The 21,510-nt window shown below is 36.6% G+C and overlaps 6 protein-coding genes across 6 annotated transcripts in view; 4 read left to right on the top strand and 2 right to left on the bottom strand.

Annotated features, from left to right (window-relative positions):
• Window positions 1–3,562, top strand: part of LOC101297934 (ras-related protein RABH1b-like) — a 4,975-nt gene extending 1,413 nt beyond the window's left edge. The window contains 3 exon segments of the mRNA XM_004300239.1: window positions 292–446; window positions 2,621–2,711; window positions 3,064–3,562. Coding sequence (XP_004300287.1) covers window positions 292–446; window positions 2,621–2,711; window positions 3,064–3,207 — 390 coding nt within the window. The 3' untranslated portion in view covers window positions 3,208–3,562.
• A 712-nt stretch (window positions 3,563–4,274) lies between these two features.
• Window positions 4,275–4,784, top strand: LOC101290873. Its single transcript, XM_004301662.1, has one exon. It carries the CDS (start codon window positions 4,275–4,277, stop codon window positions 4,782–4,784), a length of 510 nt encoding a protein of 169 aa, XP_004301710.1.
• A 1,296-nt stretch (window positions 4,785–6,080) lies between these two features.
• Window positions 6,081–6,545, top strand: LOC101315352 (putative invertase inhibitor-like). Its single transcript, XM_004301661.1, has one exon. It carries the CDS (start codon window positions 6,081–6,083, stop codon window positions 6,543–6,545), a length of 465 nt encoding a protein of 154 aa, XP_004301709.1.
• Window positions 6,546–8,796: 2,251 nt separating this feature from the next.
• LOC101297642 (dynamin-related protein 1E-like) lies at window positions 8,797–13,701 on the top strand. Its single transcript, XM_004300238.1, has 15 exons — window positions 8,797–8,937; window positions 9,052–9,115; window positions 9,437–9,544; window positions 10,091–10,192; window positions 10,379–10,429; window positions 10,530–10,591; window positions 10,986–11,076; window positions 11,189–11,253; window positions 11,557–11,751; window positions 11,856–11,975; window positions 12,062–12,132; window positions 12,602–12,827; window positions 12,976–13,026; window positions 13,112–13,483; window positions 13,573–13,701. Exons 1-15 carry the CDS (start codon window positions 8,797–8,799, stop codon window positions 13,699–13,701), a joined length of 1,848 nt encoding a protein of 615 aa, XP_004300286.1.
• Window positions 13,702–14,072: 371 nt separating this feature from the next.
• On the bottom strand, window positions 14,073–16,633 carry LOC101297350 (fructose-1-phosphate phosphatase YqaB-like). Its single transcript, XM_004300237.1, has 5 exons — window positions 16,526–16,633; window positions 15,341–15,455; window positions 14,917–15,068; window positions 14,580–14,841; window positions 14,073–14,490 (listed from the first exon to the last, which is right to left on the bottom strand). Exons 1-5 carry the CDS (start codon window positions 16,549–16,551, stop codon window positions 14,305–14,307), a joined length of 741 nt encoding a protein of 246 aa, XP_004300285.1. The 5' UTR covers window positions 16,552–16,633; the 3' UTR covers window positions 14,073–14,304.
• A 1,144-nt stretch (window positions 16,634–17,777) lies between these two features.
• On the bottom strand, window positions 17,778–20,319 carry LOC101297058 (fructose-1-phosphate phosphatase YqaB-like). The gene is made up of 5 exons (XM_004300236.1): window positions 20,144–20,319; window positions 18,974–19,088; window positions 18,554–18,705; window positions 18,217–18,478; window positions 17,778–18,127 (listed from the first exon to the last, which is right to left on the bottom strand). The coding sequence occupies exons 1-5, from the start codon at window positions 20,167–20,169 to the stop codon at window positions 17,942–17,944; spliced, it is 741 nt and encodes a 246-aa protein (XP_004300284.1). The 5' UTR covers window positions 20,170–20,319; the 3' UTR covers window positions 17,778–17,941.
• Window positions 20,320–21,510: the final 1,191 nt, after the last annotated feature.

The raw sequence follows: 21,510 nt of genomic DNA, 5'->3' as shown, positions 1-21,510 counted from the left end.
TCTCTCTCTCTCTCTCTCTCTCCTCCCTCCCTCCCTCCCTCCCTCCCTCCTCTCTCTCTCTCTCTCTCTCTCTCTACTGAATACCACAAAATTTACTGCAATCAATTGGACAAGATTTTCACCTCTGTGCAATAAATATTTATTTCGAAACTGTCCAAATTTTCAAAAGGATTATGTGTTTTCTATATGATCTATTGATTGTAATCAAGCTTTTTTATTGTTCACTTTTATGCCCACGTCTTTATTGACTTAATCTCATTTTGGCTACATTGGTCTAGTATCATACTACAGACCTGGTGTATGTCTTTGACCATTCTGGTAATATATCGTGTAGGCAGACAATCTTTCCTAAACACTTCAAAGTGGATTGATGAGGTTCGCACTGAGAGGGGAAGTGATGTCATTGTTGTCCTTGTTGGAAACAAAACCGATCTTGCAGACAAGAGGTAGGATTTGATTCAAAATATATGGTTATGTGGGATAGCTCACCATTTGTTTTTCAGTTTATTCTTTCCAAGGGACTGTTTTTGGTGTGTGCATTAGCTATTACTAGTAGTTAAATCCAGAACAATTTTAGATGCATAATACATTGCAATTTTGACTTTTTTTTTCCTCTGATATGTTTGGCTAAGCAAGTTGAATTAGAAATCCTGATTTTCGTCCCAGATATCCAGATTCTCAGAAAAAAAAAAAAAAATCCCATCTAATGGTGTTGTGCTGGTTTGAAATATTCTGGTTTCAAAATTCTGAAAATCATCCAGATATCCTGAAAATCATCTGAAAGCTTTCAAAATTCTGGTTTGAAATATTCTTAACACCTATTAGTTGGTGTTATGCTGTTTGCCAACTTATTACTTATCTTTCTTAAAGATATTGGCTGTGTAGCAAACTAATTTGAAAATTTGACGACATATTTCTTAGGGAGTAGAGGAAGGGCAGAAAGACCACTTACAAGAATTGGTGTGTTAAAGTAATGAAAGTGGCGAGGGTACATGTTTGTAGTTTGGTGCTAAAGAATAAAGCTTTCTTTGAGAAATAATTATGGAGGGTTCCTTTAGAAGGGGATTTGGGACTAAATGTGGGTGCAAAGAAAAAGGTGGATGCAATTGTTGCTGTAAGAGAATCACAGGAGATGAAAATTGTGGGGGTACAGAGAAGTTTTCTAGAAAATGTTGGATATATGATAGAGTCTAACTCATAGTTGATGGAATTTTAACTCCATAATTCCCAGATCTTACTTTAGGCAGCTATAAGACTTTGTACTGCTTCAGTTCTAAGGAGAGAAAATGTAAATGGGAATGGAAGCATCCTGTGTAAATAAGACAAGGAGCTGACAGATAATGTCCTTCAATTTTCTGTACAGTAGAAATAGCATGAAATTATTTAGCGAGTTAGGTTGAGCTGGTTGAACCTAAGTGATGATATTTTGAAAGGATTGCAGTGTTTTGAAAGGATTGCAGTGTTGAAGGAAGAAACAAAGCAAAGCATAGGGTGTCTTGTGAACCTAATTGATGCTATTTTGAACCTAAGTGATGCTATTTTTGAAAGGATTGTAGTGTTTGAAGGAAGAAACAAAGAAAAGTGTAGGGTGTCTCTAGGCATTATGGTCGTTTTGTATGGAAATGGATAGGAGAATCTTCAATGATTATAATGGGTGGTCAGGTGAGTGCGAATAGGTCGGATTTTCGTCTTCATTATGGGCATGGATGGCTGCATTATTTAAGGATTCTGTTTCTCTCTGATTATTTATATCTGGAAGCTGCTGGGTATTAGAGTATTAGTTCTTGTGCATCTATTAATACTTAATTGCAGCCTAACACACTACATAACCCCATCTTCTTCCCCAGCTTTCTCATCTTCCAGAACCCAAAAGGACACAACTCTTCGCCCAACTCATTCCTCTTAATTTTTCCTTTTCTAACCCCTTCATCTACTCATCTTGCCTAATTGATCAAGCAATTAAGTATGGTCTCTGCTGCTGTTAACACTCAAGGAACGCATTGATATTCCATTGCATGACGGTGGTTCGATATGATGCCGCCTCAGTTTCAAAAGAAGTTTTAGGGGGACATTGTGGATACATGAAAAGTAAGGAGGCATCAGAGTTAACATTTGTTCAGTGTACTGCATATACTGCAAAATGTATATGCACCATAGTTCAGATTTCACAAGTTAAAGCATCCCTAAAATTCGAGTTTAGAAAGGGCATTATTTCGTAAATACCAGGATGCTTGAGGTGCATTCATGTTTGGATACATTATGTACAACTTGGACTATTATGTATCATTCAAAATCTTTTAGCGTGCACAACTCAGGGAATATCTATGTATAACTTGGAAATGAAGTACCATGCAAGATAAGTGCGTAAAGACCTATATGCTCACATTTGCAGTATTCCAATAAGGCCCCAAGTGTATCCTATTATTTTAAATTTTTGCGTCTCAAACAGAAATTAGAATTGTATATAGTTGAAGTCTTTTTCAACAAATGTATCTGACCATCGAAATTCCAGGGTCTTAGTCGTTGGATGCTTTTCTTTTCTTTGGCTTTGGCGTTCATTTTGAATTGGCTTTTCGATTCCTTTTCTTCGATGCTTAAATTTTCATTTCTGATTCAACAGGCAAGTTTCTGTAGAGGAAGCAGAAGCCAAGGCTCGCGACCTTAATGTCATGTTCATCGAAACCAGTGCAAAAGCTGGTTTTAATATCAAGGTATACTGGCAATATCGATATTAATCGTTCTTAGAAACCTAAAGTTCACCAAGAAAAGGAAGTGAACAAAACAATGGTAGAATGTGCCTGATGGGGTTTCTGGGATGAACCCTTTTCATTGTATTGGATGAGATTTGGCAATTAGTCCATAAGCAGCATAAAGATCAGATGCTCAGTTGATCCTTTTGGTTGGATGTTTTATTATTTGGATTGTACATATCACACTTTCGCCTAGTATGCTTAAACTTGGGGAATTGTTCTTAGTTGCTGTTAGAACAAGTAGAGTACATCAATCAGCATGGTGCATTTTCAATATTTTTAATGAGTAGTTTTTTCTTGAATCTTTGTTCAGGCACTCTTTAGGAAAATTGCTGCAGCTTTACCAGGAATGGAAACACTCTCATCAACGAAGCAAGAAGACATGGTTGATGTGAACCTGAGGTCTACTGGTGGCGGTGCATCTCAGTCGCAGGCTGAGTCTGGATGCGCTTGTTGATATAGCTTTTTGTCATGATCATTTTACATGCCCATTGCTCTTTGGTTTTGCAGCCTAATCTGTAAAGGTCTTCGCTTTGAAGTTCTTTCTTTTGAAAGTTTTGTCATAGATACACAATTCACTGTTTCTTTTGAAAAACTCTAATAGGTTCACAAATAGCTGAAAGAGCTAGGGCTGTAGGAAAACTAAGATTGGTGATTTCGGTGTTTTAGTTAGATAATAAAGTGCGACGTATGTAGATTTTGGGTTAATGATTTTCTTGGGCAATTAGGAGCTCTAAGTTTTACTCACCTTTTGATGAGTTGTCTATTGAAACCTTGTTCAGATATGAAGTTGTTTTGCTTTCAACTTGCAATATACTGCAATATCATATGGCTTAGGAGATGCTCATAAGAGAATAAACCAACACAAGTTCAACCGTCTAATTTCAATATTTCCGGTTTGTTTTGTGCTCTTGCTTGTGCTCAGTTGTAGTCTGTTTTGATTGTACCGTGAAACAGAAGTGAGGCCTCACCCTTCCAGCAAGGGTTATCTAGGGACTGTTGAAAGCTGAAGCTTATATAGCAAGGAATTCATGTATTAAAGAAAGCTCAGTTGTTTTTTTGTTTTTGTTTTATTTTTTTTAAAAAACATTTTATTAAATAATTCACACATCCTATATATGTCAATGAAATTTAAATCTATGACCTCAAAATTGTTAGTTAACACCTTAACCAACCAGACCACGGCTCACCGATAAAAGCTCACAGTCGTTGAGCATATGAAACTATAAGTCCATTCACCACCTAAAGCTTCGTGTTCACGAGTGTTGAATATCCCCATTTTCTCAAATTTTGCAGAGAAGAGAGCAAAAACGACTACATTACCCTTGTGTGTGGGAATGAAAAATGCAAGGAAACATTCATGAGTAGTAAAAGTATGCTTAGCTTCCTTTAGAGAACGGTGAAAGACGATGCAGAGATATATCATATATGTAGATAAGTAGATTTCTAAGCCTCACTTGACCAAAAAAAAAAGATTTCTAAGCCTCAGTGGTTCGTTTTAGAGCTACTAAATAATGTCAATCAATGGACGTGATTCCACCTCCAATGGACATGATTGCTATCAATTGTGATGGGAGTTGGGATATTTCTGGATTGGGGGGCAAAGGTGTGGTGATTAGAAACCACCTGGGGTCGTTTATGGGTGGTCTTGCTTCCCTGGTTCGCGCTAGCTCTGTAGAGGCAGTGGAAGCGCTAGCCATTCTTGCCGGCGTCAATCTCGCCGTTGACATGAATATGAAAGCAGTCCAAGTTCAATCTGATTCACAATCAGTCATCTCAGATCTAAATTCTATTGCCACGTGCAATAATTGGAGAACTAATCTGATTGTTGAAGAAATCAAATGGAAGAGCAGGTATTTTGATCGGGTTCACTGGAGGTGGATACCGCGAGAAGCTAATTCTGCTGCTCACACAGCAGCACAGCTTGGAAAACAGGTGTTGGGCCTCTGCATCTGGTCGGAGACTCCCCCACCGTCTCTCACTATGGTTTTGAGAAATGACGGGCTTCCATGCCCTCATGATGTTGTAATATAGAGGAAGCATTGTGTTTCCTACTGTTTTTTTGAGCTCTGCTATCTCCTCTCACTACCATTGTCTGGTTTGTGCTGGAGAACATTTGCTTTTTACTGTTGTGCTTTATCGTTTGGGCTTTTTGCCTTCTTAATGAATTATTCAGCTTGTACAAAAAAAAAAAAAAATAATGTCAATCGATGCAGAACCACTTTGCCATCAGACGGTGTGAAAATATCAGATGCTTAAAATGAGATATATAAACTTGCAGAGAACTTTTAGCAATAACCCGTTGTCGTCCAACGGTTAGGATATCTGGCTTTCACGATGGAGACCCGGGTTCTATTCCCGGCAATAGAACTTTTTATAGTATCAAGCATGAGATTAGTCGGTCACCTTTATATGTAAATTTAATGATGGAAAAAACTATTTTTAAGTAGAGTTTGTTTTGTTTTCAGTCTTTGGATGTAAATCCAACAGCGATTCACCATAATTTTCTTGGTCAGTAACTGAGCAGGTGAACACTACTAAAACCAAGGGAAGAGGCCGTAGTTCTACGGTTCCTAATTCCCACACAGCGGCACCACCAAAGTTGTTGCCTTGGGAACCAAAGGGGTTGATGGTAAGTTGGTAACTTCTCTTGTGTTTTTACTTGGATCAGTTACCAAAACCACTTTTGAAGAAAAAAAACATCTTCTAATTATAGTAACAAAGTTACTACTCTAAAAATAGGACTTTTCTACTATATATATATATATACGTGTATAGCATACATCAAGCCATGAACCGTCCAATCGTCTTGAATTTTGAATTACTAAATGGTCGGACGGCTCACGGTTTAATGTATGCTATACAAATGTGTATAGCAGCTGAACCCCTCCAAATAAGCCTTAACAATGAATTATTCATGCTTTCTAAATTACCTCTCGCATCTACATTTTTATGTAGAATTTGAAACCGCATGAATGTGGACAGTGTAACACAGTATTCAAACGTGTATGAAATGAAAATCCAAAGCAACAGATTTACTATTATCCCTCTAGCCTCTACATCTTTCTTTCAATTAGGTGTATATAACTCATAATTAAGGAGGATGACCATAAACATTTAACATTGACTTGGTTTTAAACTCTATCAAGAAAAACATTGAATCATGAAGAGGGGGGCATTTTCCATTTCCTTCTTGTACGTTTTACCTTTGTCATGAAGAGTCATTTTTGTGCGTATATATATAAACGTTTCCATATAGATTCCCAACACAAAACTCAGCATTCCAAACCAATTCTGAAATCTGATCTTCATCAATCTTTGCTTCTCAAAATGAAGTGTTTCTTCCTTATTGTCATCTTTCTCGTGCTCTTTCACACCACATTCGGTGATGACTTAATCCAACAATCTTGCAAGAAAGCTGCAGATCGCGAACGATCTTTGAACCACACCTTCTGTGTCTCAACCCTTGAGGCCGACCCCAAAAGCCGTGGCGCAGACCTTTATGGACTTGCTAATATCACACTTTACCTAGCCGGAACCAAGGTTATTAAGACTGCGTTACAAGACTGCGAAGATGCCCCTGATAGCATGCAGGAAGCTATCTATTCGTTCAAGGAGAAGGATTACGAGGCTGCTCTTAATCCTCTCAGTGCTGCCTTAAACGCACCTGATACTTGCGAAACTGGGTTTCAAGAGAGGAAAGCAGTGTCTCCCTTGAAGAAAGAGGACGATGATTTCACTCAATTGGGTGTCGTATCTCTTACTTTCATTGGCCTGTTAAGTGGGAAACCATGAGTAGTTTCTACACCCAAAATTTAAAAGAGTTCGGATTAAATTTCTCCTCTGTTATGATCACAAAAGAACATAATGTGTACGTTATGCATAATCAAACAAAAATGTTAATAACAGTTTCTTTCTAAGTTTGTTTTCTTGATAGATTGTCTATGGCGAAAATAGGAATTAATCGCTATACATCATATACATGAATACTGAATTGCCCGATATACTCTCTCAGTCTCTCTTAACTTCTAGAGAAGATCAAAAAAAAAACAATAAAAAACTTACTGTTATTCACTTATTCTTATAAACACAATAAAAACTAGTACATGTGTCATACGGTGAATTATACATGTATTTCGTGGTCATTCATATGTATGTTACAGGTGATATGTATCGAGCTTCTCATTTTGGTCGACTACATTCTCCATATTCAATATTATGTGTACAGTGTACTTGTTCGATACTCAGATCCAACATAAACCTGTTTGCTATCCATGGATTCATGGTTTAATTCCCTGCACAAGTTACAAGTACTTAATTACGCAAAAATCACGTCCAATTCAGATTGTAAGAACTAGGACTCTAAAATACACAACATCAAGCACAAAGAAAAAGAAAATAGAACTAATAAAGCTAAAACAACGATAATATATAAACTACAAATAATGAGGAATTCCTTCGTCCTACCGATGGAAACGTGCTCACAAGACCATATCTGCCATCGCAAATTCTCTATAAACATGAAATGTTTAAGCAACGCAACCCGTAAATTCATAGCCGCGCGAAGAAATCATACAATGATTGTGCAAACTATAAAAAAAATTGACAGAAAAACGAACAAAGGCAAACTGGCGGTAACATCTAGGATCAATTACCATATAGATATAGTTAATTAGAGAAGTAAAATAACTTACGTTGTACCTTAGGAAGACGAACCAATACACTGTTGATCAACGTAATCGTCATCGTTGACGTGGACAAAAAGCCTTCCTACGGTACCATACCAGTCCAGATATAACAGAGATCTGGTACCGTAGAAAGCTTTTCGTCTTCAACAACGGCTGACCTCTACAGTCGATCAAAGGTAACTCTACCCCTGAGCAACACTAAGTTACTTTAGGGTCATGTGATTATATTCACTTAGACCCATGGGAAAAGAAAGATTAGAGGCGATGAACTTGATGCAAGGATCTAGACTAAAGGGGGAGCGGCAACTAGGGTTTAGGGTTCCATGAGATGTGAAAGGCACGTATAGAGAGCGAGCGTCTATATATAGAGTTTTATTAGGTTTAGGTTTTAACTTTTGTTTAACCAATGAAACGTTGACCGTTAGATCGTAGAGATGAGAACAAAAATCGTGATGGATGGTTAATAATTGTTGCTTTCAAATCTGATATTATTTTGTTTAGCCAAAACTCTGGCGAATAATTAATTTTATGATTTGGTTGAGTTTTAATTTTTGAGAATCAAGTATATTACTATATTATATGCAATTATCTCTATTAATAAAGCCAGAAGGCTTTTTTGATTTTGTCAACGGTTAAATTTTTGAACTACCTATAATATTCTTAATTGATTAAAACTTTAAAATATGTCATCTAACAAATGAAGGACAAATTAATAATTGTAAATATTAGAAATAAGAAAAAATGAAAAACAGAAAGAAAGAAGCTTAAAACGTGGGAGGTGAGAGAGAAAAGTGGAGAGGGAAATCAGTTATTTTTTTTTTTAAGAATAAAAAGAAATCAGACTTTCAGCATAATAATAAAAAAAAAAATTTACATACACGCACAGAGTGCGGGTGAAAGATGCTAGTATGTACTTAAGTAATATAGGTAGTGTGGTGTGTTACGACTTCTCAGAGTAGCGCAACTGCGCAAGTAGTACAAGTCACGTCGGAAAAGACCCCCAAACTTGAACGGAATTACAAAAAGACCAGGGGTGGGGGGAAAGAAACAAATAAAGAATTGCATTGACCAAATTCAAATCCAGTCAAAGGAAAGAGTCCTGCTTCGACTAAAACGACAAATCGTATAAAAAGGCGGAAGGCGGTCACGTGGATTCCCACAACGACTCCTCCTCCTCCTCCACCACCGCGGCGGTTACTCTCACTTCGTTTATCTTTTTCCTCCAAAATCGGAACCTCCATTATTTCATTATAATCTTTTACAGATTAAAACCAGCAAAAATAGCTTTCCTACTCATCTTCTGCTGCTACTTCTTCCTCTTCCTCTCCCTCTACGTCGTCGTTTCGTCTCCTTCACCAATGGCGTCCATGGAGAGCTTGATCGCCCTCGTCAACCGCATTCAGAGAGCCTGCACTATCCTCGGTGACCACGGCGCCGGCGACGGCTCCTTGCCTACTCTCTGGGAGGAGCTTCCCTCCGTCGTCGTTGTCGGAGGTCAGGTATGCTGTTTTCTTCTCTCTCTCTCTCTCTGCACGCACTCGCATTTTCGCACTGTTTTGTTTGTTTCCTTCCGGCGAAGCGAGATTTGAGGTGTGCTGGTTTTGAATTTGCAGAGTTCGGGCAAGTCGTCGGTGTTGGAGAGCATCGTCGGCCGCGATTTTCTTCCGAGAGGATCAGGTAGGGTTTACATGCCGTTTGGTAATTCATATTCGCCGTATTGATTCTGATTCCGTGATTTTGCGACGTTTGGCCGGTGAGAAAGAAATTGCAATAGTATAGTGAATAGTCAACTTAAAGTCAACTGAGTGAAACTAAGGCCCTGAGCAATTTTAAATTTTTTGTCAAACTGTTAGGATTACTTTGTGATTAGATTATTTAAATTGTATAAAGGCACAGAATGTAAAGGAGTTGAAATTCGGTTTTGATTTACATCAATTAATGCCTTTGTTTAGTGAGTAGGTAATGATGAAGCTTTTTTAATGTTGGTTGGCTTTTCAGGGATTGTGACAAGGAGGCCTTTGGTGTTGCAGCTGCACAAGTTAGAATCAGGGGTGCAGGAGTATGCTGAGTTCCTCCACTTGGAGAATAAAAGGTTCACTGATTTCGGTATGTTATTTGTTGTACAGATATTGATATAGATGGAACTCCTGATTTTTTTTTCACTGATGAATTGATAATGTTCTTGTGTTTTTGTTGACCATGCTTTTTGGCTCATAGTTTCATTAGATTTTCCAGACTTTTATTTCCAGTGTCATCAGTAGTTCGAAATTCTGTAGTGATTAAAATGGTATATCATCTTATGGAACACTTGAAAGGTTACTTTAGGTGATTAGTAATGAATGGTGAAACAAGCAAATGATCATTCGGAAGTGCTATGTATATGGATGCTAATTATGATAATGTTTAGTAAAGTTCTAAATATGTTCTTCATGCCACTAAAGATATTCTTATTGCTAGGTGTCCTTCTCCAAAACAAAAGAAGTCTTTATTATATTACTTGTAATTTTAAATAGCCTACATTCAGGTTTCTTGATATGATTGTTTAAAGATGGTATAGTAATAGCACAAGTACCCAACTGTTTGCCCTTTTCTTCTATACTGAAAAAAATATTGAGATGATTTTTTTGTGCATTTTTTTTCCTCAATAAACAGCTGCAGTTCGGAAGGAAATTCAGGTTGAAACTGACAGGTTGACAGGGAAATCAAATCGGATTTCTAATGTTCCTATTCATCTCAGTATATACTCCCCAAATGGTAAGCCTATGATATCTTTCGTTTTCTTTTCTTGTGTGTGTGTGTGTGTGTGTGTGTGGTGTTCTAATCATTGGGTTTCTTGCTCTGGTGTATAAAGTTTGAACAGCTTATTGCTTACTTGCTATATTTTTGTGTTTCTCTAGAATTTATTGTGCTGTCTTACAATCATGATTTGTCTTTTGGCAGTTGTCAATCTAACATTGATAGATTTGCCTGGCTTAACTAAGGTTGCTGTAGGTATACTCATTTACTGTGTCCATTTATATTATGATAAAGTTAAAATTACATTCATTTTTATTTTTTGAATACTGTAATTATAGATGTTTGTTACTGACAGAGGGACAACCAGAGAGTATTGTTCAAGATATAGAAAACATGGTTCGTTCGTATATAGCAAAGGTAATACAGAAGTCCTTTTCCCTATTTTAAGATAAAACTCATCCTAATTATGAATATTCACTATTCATACGCCTTGAATGTTCAAGTATTTGTTGAAAAATCTTATGCTCTAGCTTAATTTGGTTCAGTCAAAATAAGGGGCCTAAAAGTTTTACCTAACTGGTTTACTGGTCTCCCATGTTTGAGTAGAGAATTCAGTTATCATAATGTAGAAATGTTGTTTATTCCCATATGCATGCTCTAATTTTACAACAGACATCTTTTTGATGGTGTGATTGGAATGTGTAGATTGCTTGTTACTTGAACTTTTGAGTAGAATTTTGCCTTTAACTTCATTGCAATTAAACAAATTTCATCATTTTATTCTTAATATATGTATGCTTCTGTCTTACAGCCTAACTGCATAATTCTAGCAATAACTCCAGCGAATCAAGATGTAGCAACATCTGATGCTATCAAGATCGCAAGAGAAGTAGATCCTACTGGTATGCTTTCCATACAATCTTCCTGTTTTATTATCTGAGTATATAACCTTATATGGTTCTATGCGTATATTCTCCTGTTCATTTTGAATTGAGCCGTATCTTTGTCATATAGGTGAAAGGACATTTGGTGTGTTGACAAAGCTTGATTTAATGGATAGGGGAACTAATGCTTTGGATGTAAGACTTCTAGCCTTCTTTCCATTTCCTTTTTCCCTTTTTCTTTCTGTGGGTAGTACATTTCATTGTTTATTTTGTTCAGCTTTGATTATTGAGAATTTCTGTTTAGGTGGAAGCTACTTAACGATTATTGATGTGTCCATAGACGGTGCATTTTGGTTGTGAATATGTTTTATGCACTGAATGACCGTTGAATTGCTGTTTTACCAACTGTAGGACCGAAGAAATTGACTAATGTGAAAGTGCCTTATTGATGCAGAGGATTAATCTTTCTGAATATTGTTTTAATTATTGAGTTGATAGGTTCTGGAAGGAAGATCTTATAGGCTTAAACACCCTTGGGTTGGAATTGTGAACCGTTCACAAGCTGACATTAATACAAATATGGACATGATTGCTGCAAGGAGGAGAGAGGGTGACTATTTTTCTACTAGTACAGAGTATGGACATTTGGCCAGCAAAATGGGTTCGGAGTATCTTGGAAAACTTCTCTCCAAGGTAATTCCCATTTTTTTAATTTAAGATTTTGTATACTTTGTACACTAATTTTCTATTATGATATAGAAGAATCTGGTTAGCTGTTTGTTTGAGTATGATTTCAGCATTTAGAGTCTGTAATTAAAGCTCGACTTCCAGCAATTGCTTCTATGATCAACAAAAGCATTGACGAACTTGAATCTGAATTGGATCAGCTTGGTAAACCTGTTGCTATTGATGCAGGGGTGAGGAACTTATGCATGCCTGTCTCCTTTTTTCATATTAGTGGATCATATTTTGGTTTATTTTGTCCTTGTATATTATGTTTCAGGCCCAGTTATATACTATCTTAGAGCTGTGCCGGTCATTTGATCGGATATTTAAGGAACACTTGGATGGAGGGTAGGGTAATCTAAACCCTTCTTAATATTTTTTTTAAGTATATGAAGTAGAATCAATTCCATTAATCAATCTATCTATTTCCCATATACATGCTGTTTAGAAATGGAGGCTAATACACCCTTTCCCAAGACATTCAATTTTTTTGATCTGGGACTCAATTTTCCATTTTGCTTATCAAAGAATTTATTTGATCTTTCCATTTAACTTATGAATTCAGTTTCTTTTTAGAAGTGATTCATTTCTCTTTCAGTGTCATGTCTTCTTTCCCAAGTGAGCACTCTTATGAATAAGAAAAATGGAAAGCAGTTAAATTCTAATATGGCATAGCCTGTGCTTTTTCATTATATTTGCATGCTCTGACGAACCTTCATCCGTGGCTCTGATTATTGATATTAAATTACACCCTGAAAGTATGGAAGTGAGAAGAAAATCAAAAATTTATGTTTCCTCATGTTTTGCTAAATTGCAGACGACCTGGTGGTGATCGGATATATACAGTATTTGAATACAAGTTACCAGTTGATTTGAGAAGGCTTCCTTTTGACCGTCATCTTTCATTCCAAAATGTAAGGAAAGCGGTCTCTCAGGCAGATGGTTACCAACCTCATCTAATTGCTCCTGAGCAAGGTTATCGGCGCCTCATTGAGAGTTCACTCAACTTTTTTAGAGCCCCAGCCCAATCTTCAGTAGATGAAGTACGTGTTCACCATCCCATATAGCATATATTCTTGTTTCTGCAGCCATCAAAAGCAAGATTCATGTCAAATTTAAGTGGTTGAGCTTATTAGCCATCCACGAACTTGCTACATTCTGTTTTCTCAAAATATTGATCCAATACTGCAGGTTCACTTTCTTTTGAAGGAAATCGTGAGAATGTCAATCAGAGAAACTCAGGTTCCTTGCTTTGAATAATAAACTTTATTTCCAAGTACTGGTTTAGTGATGAGGGAAGTTATAAGTTTTGTTTTGGAATTAACAGGAGTTGAGGCGCTTCCCAACTCTTCAAGCAGAATTGGCAGCAGCCGCTTATGAATCTCTGGAGAGGTTTCGGGAAGGCAGCAAGAAAACGGTTTTGCGATTGGTGGACATGGAATCTTCATATCTGACAGTGGATTTCTTCCGGAAACTCCCTCAAGAAGTGGAGAGGGGAGAAGGACCTTTATCCGCAGCCTCTGAAGATCGTTATTCTGAAGGGCACTTCCGCAGGATTGGATCAAATGTTTCCTCCTATATTGGGATGGTGTCAGAGACACTGAGAAACGCTATACCAAAAGCTGTTGTTCATTGTCAAGTGAGGGAGGCTAAGCGGTGTTTGCTCGATCACTTCTACACTCAACTAGGCAGAAAGGAGGTAAAGCAACAATCATTATGTCTCTCTTTAAATGATAAATGCTTACAGTTAATAGTAGTTCTCTGAATGAGTTTTGTTATCTCCTACAGGGGAAGCAACTTGCACAACTGCTTGATGAAAATCTTGAACTGCTGGAGAGGAGACAACAATGTGCCAAGAGGCTTCAACTATGCAAGGCTGCGAGGGATGAAATTGACTCAGTTTCATGGTCTAGATGAATATCTTGCTGAACGTATACATCATCTTCTTCAAAATAAGTATAGCTTGAACAGGTAGAAAGGCTCTTTAGTTGGATTAGAATCGATTCTGGTAATTTTTGATAGAAACCAAACAGAAGAAAATTTCATGTTTGTCTCAAGGTTTAGGGATCTCTCTGTGGGATGATGTATGGGGTATGATCCTTGTTGATATGGCTCTGTATCTCTGTTAACAACATACAAGGTTTTTCTACTTTCACCTGTTTTCCTTCAAACATTCTGATCATTCTTAGAAGGTTCATGGCTTTGGTAGATAATTGGCTTGGTGATAGTGTGATACCATAATAGTTTCATGTTGATATTTGAAAGGCCGATTTGGCTCGGAATTTAATTGTTCCTTCTTACGATGGCTATAATTACAGTACACCAGATTGGTTGAATTAGTCTCTTTCATTCAGATTCAAGTCTCTATTCTAACGGTGAATAGAACAAATCCAGGTTATCAATAATTTGATAACAGTGAGGAATTATTTAGCATCCCAGACATAGCAGCTACAGGTGAACATATAGAGCAACTGAATTATTTAAGCCTGCCAGCATAATACCGATTTGCTATTCATTCCTTTAAGCACCCCTAGTACCACTCTTCTTATCAAGCTCTTCTAGTGCCGCCCACAATTTTGGATCATCATAGTTCTTGATAATAAGGGAGGGTTTTGCTTCCATTAATATGTGTTCTGGATTTCCGGTGGTTAAAGCAATAACCGGCATACCAGCTGCCACTCCAGCTTTTATCCCCGAAACAGAATCCTGGTAAAGTGAAAACAGAACATTTCATAAATTTCAACATTTTGCACAAATTAATTCTCTTAAGAGCATGACATGAAGAAGACGCAGACCTCAAAGATAAAAGTGTGCTCTTTTGATGCCTTGATTGCTTCAAGGCCCTTCAAGTAGGGCTCTGGGTGAGGTTTGGCATGCTCACATTCACTCCCAAGAATAACAGCTTGGAAAAAATCTGAGAGGCCAAGGATGGAGATCATTAGTTCAGCATTTGGTCTGGGAGCATTAGTAACTGCAGCTCGTTTCAATCCACGATCTTCAACCCATTTCCTCACTTTATCGAGACCACTCACAGGCTTCAATTTGTCTCCAACCAATCTGTGGTTTACATCAAACAAACTCTAAGCTGGGAACCACAAGATATTATAAGTGTAGAGAAGGTCAGGCTTTTACCTACGAAACATGGCTTCCTTGTCATCTGTTAACTTTATGCCTCGTTCAAAATCATCAGGGAAAAGTATCCTGGCAATATTATCATTGTGGTTACCAGAAATATTCTCAATATAGTAATCCTCAGTAATGGGAACCCCTCCATTGAAACCTATCTGTTAAATGTGACACTTCAGTTAAACAACTATCTCTACAGTCAAAGATCTTTAAAATACTTACATTTTGCATATATGCACCTTTCCAGGTAATATATGACTCCATACGGTTTATACAACACTATAAGATAAATAGTTGAAGCATCGTTTGTAGTTTTCATGGTTTGATATGAATCTAACTAAAAACAATGAAATATGACCACATACATTCTAAATCTTTTCTTCATAAATCATAACAGAGGCAGTTTCTCTTGAGGAACATAAAACTCTACCTCTTGAAGCACTTCACGGAAGGCAGCATAGTGAATTGGATCTGAATCACATACAGTTCCATCGATATCAAAGAGTACTGCTTCCACTGGAGAAAGTCCACAGAGAACGCTTTTGCTGGGAAAAAGAATAAAGTTGTTAGCCATCAGACATCAGTGCCGAAAGTCCGAAAGGAGAAAAATAAACAAACTAATATATTCATATGCAAGAAATCATTAACGCCTCATGTAAAGAACAATCAATGAAACATTAAATCTCATTTACATCAGAAAAAAGGAAAAACAAAACAATCTCAGATTTATATATACAGTACAAAAAGGGTCAAGCGGACCAAATTCCTAGGGTGTAAAGTTGCGTTTTAGGATTTAATTTGTCAACATAAATGTCTCAGTTTTAAACATACTCTTTTGGTCTGGTCTGATTATTCTAAACTCTTCAGTATTAAGGTGTAAAACACAAAACTAATTGTGGGGTATGTCCTAATTCATATAATGCTACTAGTAAATTTGGCCACTCAGGCAACGCCATTGGTTGTTTCTACCATGTAATTACTTCTATTATGTTCCGCTGATTTAATCCCTATGAGCTTCATGCAAGAGAAACCATGAAGAGTCCTGAACAAAATGGACTGTTTAACCATGCTCATGTACTCATCAAGCCGAGACCATACCAAGCTCTTTACCTTTGAATTTATAAACCCAACCCTCAATTATGACCAGTGTAGTAAAGTTGGACTGAATCTGAATGCAACTCATCCTGTCCAATTCTAACCAAAATCCAACCCACTTAAGAACCTGCCTGTTAAAATGCTCGATACAAAGCGCTTAGACAAGCTTAGATATACATATGCATGTATTATACTTCAACAATTGATCAAAATCTCATTAAGAAAAGTAGATTATTTTTATCTGAACAAACAAATTAAGTTAGGAAGACAAAATGAAACTGTCAGAGGCTTAAAGAACATGCCTTGACATTACATATCAACTGAAACTCATCCAAGACATGAAATGCATATCAACTGAAATTCCATTATGCTAGAAAAGATCACAGTAATACAACACTAAGCAGTCTCACTGTTTCTTTTCCATTTTGTGCTAATGCAAATACAATTGTGTAAAATGGGAACAGTCCAGATCAAATTCAACTGAATGTTGCAAAAAAATCAAGGAAAAACAGAGAGGTACCAGTCCACACCAGAGGAAGCCGTCATAGTTTGATGGGCAGGAGAGATTTTCTCAAAAGAATTTGGGTTCTGATTGAAACAGGTAGTAGAATGAGAAAGAGAGAATGGTGAAAGTAAGAATAATGCAATCGAATCACCGATATTTATTCTCGTGCTTGTTATTTTTGTTTACACTTTGGCCCCAACTAATTCTGAAAAGTAAAAATTGATGCACCAAACGTTTTCGAATATTATCTAATTTAATTTCATCACACTTACAAAGGTGTTTTCTGTGTAAAACTAATAATTCAAACATTCTCACGTCTGTGGAAAACACTCTTACTAACTAAACCAGTCTATATTAATGAAAAGACGTGAGAATGTTTTTTTCTTTTGCTATATGTGGGTGTGTTGCGTGATCTATAAATCTCAAACGAAAATTTGTACTCAAGTGTTGTGTGAATATGTACATGTCTTATATTATTCCTTTTAAGTTGAGATTGTAAATGTCCTAAACACGCATATAATCAGTTGGTAGTTAAATCAAAATTGCACAAACAAATAAATCAACTCTCATCATCAAATTTAAGTAGAAAAAATTGCTAGTTACACTTACAAACCTTTAAACATTAGACAATTGTTTGTGTTGGTAATATAAATAAAAATAAAAATAATTTTCTAAAATGATATAGCCTATTTGCGATTTGGATTTCCTTTGCAAGTTGCAAGCTACTAAAATGGGACCGAAACGAACACAAATATGAAATAAACGCAAAGCCCAATGGCTGGTAACAAAATAATGGAGAATGGAAGGACTAATTAGATAATTCGAGTCAAAGTCATATATTCCATTCCGGCGATTTCAGTTAAGAACGCCTAGACCTTTAAATTAGAAGAGAAAACAAAGTTGGCTACGCCCTCCGATCTCACGTCATCGAATGATTCGAACCAAGAGGAAAAGATCTTTCTAATGATTTTAAAATATTTAAATACTCGCCTTTTCTTTTAAAGACTACTTTTCCCTCTCAAAAACAAAAAAAAAACAAAAATTTACGGGATTGGGTCTTAGTCAATTTGGAAGGCTCATCAGTCATCCCCATGCCAACAATATTAATAATAATAATATAATAATATTTGGTCCAATTTAGGGGGTCGTAATACCTAAACCTTGGTTGGAGCTTACATGAAAAGTTTACCAGTATCTTTCATTCAGATTCAAGTCCCTATTCTAACAGTGAATAGAACAAATCCAGGTGATCAATAATTTGTATATGCATGTTCTGATGTAGCCACAAAAAGCTACTTAAAATTTATGATTGAATGAACAGTGATGAATAATACAGCATCCCGGAAATAGCAGCCACAGGTGAATCTATATGGAGCAACTTAATTATTTAAGCCTGCCTTTGAGCGTACTATGAATTTGCTATTTATACCTTTAAGCACCACTAGTGCCACTCTTCTTATCAAGCTCTTCTAGTACTGCCCACAATTTTGGATCATCATAGTTCTTGATAATAAGGGAGGGTTTTGCTTCCATTAATATGTGTTCTGGATTTCCGGTGGTTAACGCAATAACCGGCATACCAGCTGCAACTCCAGCTTTGATCCCCGAAACAGAATCCTGGTAAAGTGAAAACAGAACATTTCATAAATTTCAACCTTTTGCACAAATTAATTTTCTTAGGAGCATGACATGAAGAAGAGGCAGACCTCAAAGATAAAAGTGTGTTCTTTTGATGCCTTGATTGCTTCAAGGCCCTTCAAGTAGGGCTCTGGATGAGGTTTGGCATGCTCGCACTCATTCCCAAGAATAACAGCTTGGAAAAAATCTGAGAGGCCAAGGATGGAGATCATTAGTTCAGCATTTGGTCTGGGAGCATTAGTAACTGCAGCTCGTTTCAATCCACGATCTTCAACCCATTTCCTCACTTTATCGAGACCACTCACAGGCTTCAATTTGTCTCCAACCAATCTGTAGTTTACATCAAACAAACTCTAAGCTGGGAACCACAAGATATTATAAGTGTAGAGAAGGTCAGGCTTTTACCTACGAAACATGGCTTCCTTGTCATCTGTGAACTTTATGCCTCGTTCAAAATCATCAGGAAAAAGTAGCCTGGCAACATCGTCATTGTGCTTACCAGCAATATTCTCAATATAGTAATCCTCAGTAATGGGAACCCCTCCATTGAAACCTATCTGTTAGATGTGACACTTCAGTTAATCAACTATCTCTACAGTCAAAGATCTTTAAAATACATACATTTTGGATATATACACCTTTGCAGGTAATATATGACTCCATACAGGTTATACAACACTATAAGATAAAATGGTTGAAGCATGATTATTTGTTTTCATGGTTTGATAGGAATCTAACTAAGAAAAATGAAAATTATGACCACAGACATTCTAAATCTTTTCTTCATAGCAGAGGCATCTTTACTCGAGGAAAATAAAACTCTACCTCTTGAAGCATTTCACGGAAGGCAGCATGGTGAATTGGATCTGAATCACATACAGTTCCATCAATATCAAAGAGCACTGCTTCCACTGGAGCAATTCCACAGAGAACGCTTTTGCTGGTAGCACACACACAACCACACCAACAATGGGAAAAAGAAGTAAGTAATAAGCCATGAGTACCAAATGGAAAAACAACCAAACTAATATATGCATATGCAAGAAATCATTAACGCCTCATGTAAAGGACAATCAATGAAACACTAAAATCTCATTCACAACAGAAAAAAAGAAAAAAACAATCTCCGATCTATATAGTATATAAGGGTTAAGCAGACCAATTCCTAGGGTGTAAAGCTGCTTTTTAGAATTAGATTACTCAACTTAAATGTCACATTTTTGAGAGGTATATATATTCAGACTCTTTTGGTATGGTCTAATAGTTCTAAATTCTTTAGTTTTTAGGGTGTACAACATAAAACTACCTGTGGGGTATGTCAACATATGCAATCTCCTAATTCATATATGCTACTATTGGGCAACGCCATTGGTTGTTTCTACCATGTAATTACTTCTACTATGTTCCACTGATTTGATCCCTATGAGCTTCATGCAAGAGAAACCATGGAGAGTCCTGATCAGTATGGACTGATCAACCATGCTCATGTACTTCATCAAGCCAAGACCATTCTATACCACTGAATTTAAAAATCCAACCCTTTAATATGACCAGTGTAGTAAAGTTCTGAATGCAACTCATCCTCTGCAATTCTAACCAAAATCCAACCACTCAAGAGTCTGCCTATTAAAGTGCTTGATTTCAAAGTGCGTAAACAAGCTTAGATATACATATGCATATATTATAGTTCAGCAATTGATCAAAATTCATTAAGAAAAGTAGATTATTTCTAACTGAACAATAACAAACAAATTACGTTAGGAAATGATTCTTCCAGAGGCTTAAAGAACAAGCCTTTGATAGTACAAATTCATCCAAGACATGAAATACATATCAAATGAAATTCCAAAATGCTAGAAAAGATCACAGTAATACAACACTAAGCAGTCTAGCTGTTTCTTTTTCCATTTTGTGCTAATGCAATTACAATTGTAAAAAATGGGAACAACCCAGATCGAATTCAACAGAATGTTGCAAGAAAATCAAGAGAGGTACCTGTCCACACCAGAAGAAGCCGTCATAGCTTGATGGGTAGGGGAGATATTTTCTCTGCGAAATTTGGGGTTATGTTCGAAATGGGTAACAGATTGAGAAAGAGAGAAGGTCAAGTATGAATATATGAATCAATCAATACACCAACAAAATGATGCTAGTTGTTCGGTTGTTCCCCCAACGATATTTATTCTCGTGCTTGTTATTATTATATTTTCGTTTATACTTTGGCCCCAACACATTGTGAAAAGTAAAAGTTAACGCCCTAAACTTTTTCAATATTACTATACTCCCCTAAGTTTGTATCTCTTATTAATTAGTCAAGTAAAAACTCGAGACTAGGGCTCATGAGCTCAATCCCCTATCTAGTTTAATTTCTTTTACACTTACATAGGTGTTACATAGATGGTTTCTGTATAAAACTAGTAATTCAAACATTCTTATATCTTTTTATTAATATGGACTAGTTTAATAAGAGCGTGTTTGTTGTTGTTGAGTCCTAATCTAAATGAGGATGCAAACAACAAGGTTCAAATGTCTTATCTTAAAATTGGTAACGTAAATAGTCGAAAATATAGATGCAACAGCAGGGGATCTAATGCCATTTCCTTAAATATCAGTAAACAAAAAAGAAAAGTTATTCGCAAGTGTAGATGCATAGAAAGTGATTTGATCCACCGTCTTGTGTCCAGATGGCGAATATTTTGTCATTCATAATCAAGTATAAGTTACAAAGTGATTCGATCCATCACCTTGTGTCCAGATGGCGAATAATTAAGATCATTGAAGTCACCCATGGGTAGTACCCTAATTACAAAATTCAGTCACTTAAGAACAAAATGAGTCTACAATCTAATAGAAAATAGATTATATGCTAAGATTAAAAAAAAAAGGTAATAGAAAAATAGACTTACAATGTCATATGACGCCATGAGGCACAAAAATGTTTAGGAACCTAATGAAATGAACTTATTTTTAATAGAAAACTAGAAAATAAAAATAGCAACCCAAAGCCCAAAAAAGAATTAAACCTTAGCCCAAAACAGTTGACCTAGTCCAGCCTTCCTTCACAGTTGTAGGCAAGACATTGAAGAAAGCCGCCGCCGAGTCCCACAGCCGCAAGCACACCACGGGAAGAGAAAAACTCCATCTACCCCACAAACACAGGGTCTAGCAACACCTCCTCTGAACCTGTAATACCCCAGAAATTCATTACTAATTTCTAATATTATTTTAGAAATTATCAAGTTAGAAGTTAGCGGGATTCGTAGCTCGAGAAGAGTGAAAGTGTTCAGAAACAAATATTGACTAGAAATGGATCTATCTGAAAGGCCAAATAGTTGACTTTTTATATCTATTGGGTTTCTTGC

The sequence above is a fragment of the Fragaria vesca genome, linkage group LG5 (assembly GCF_000184155.1).
Source record: "Fragaria vesca subsp. vesca linkage group LG5, FraVesHawaii_1.0, whole genome shotgun sequence".
Classification (NCBI taxonomy): domain Eukaryota; kingdom Viridiplantae; phylum Streptophyta; class Magnoliopsida; order Rosales; family Rosaceae; genus Fragaria; species Fragaria vesca.
This window is presented reverse-complemented; position numbering and strand designations above follow the sequence as displayed.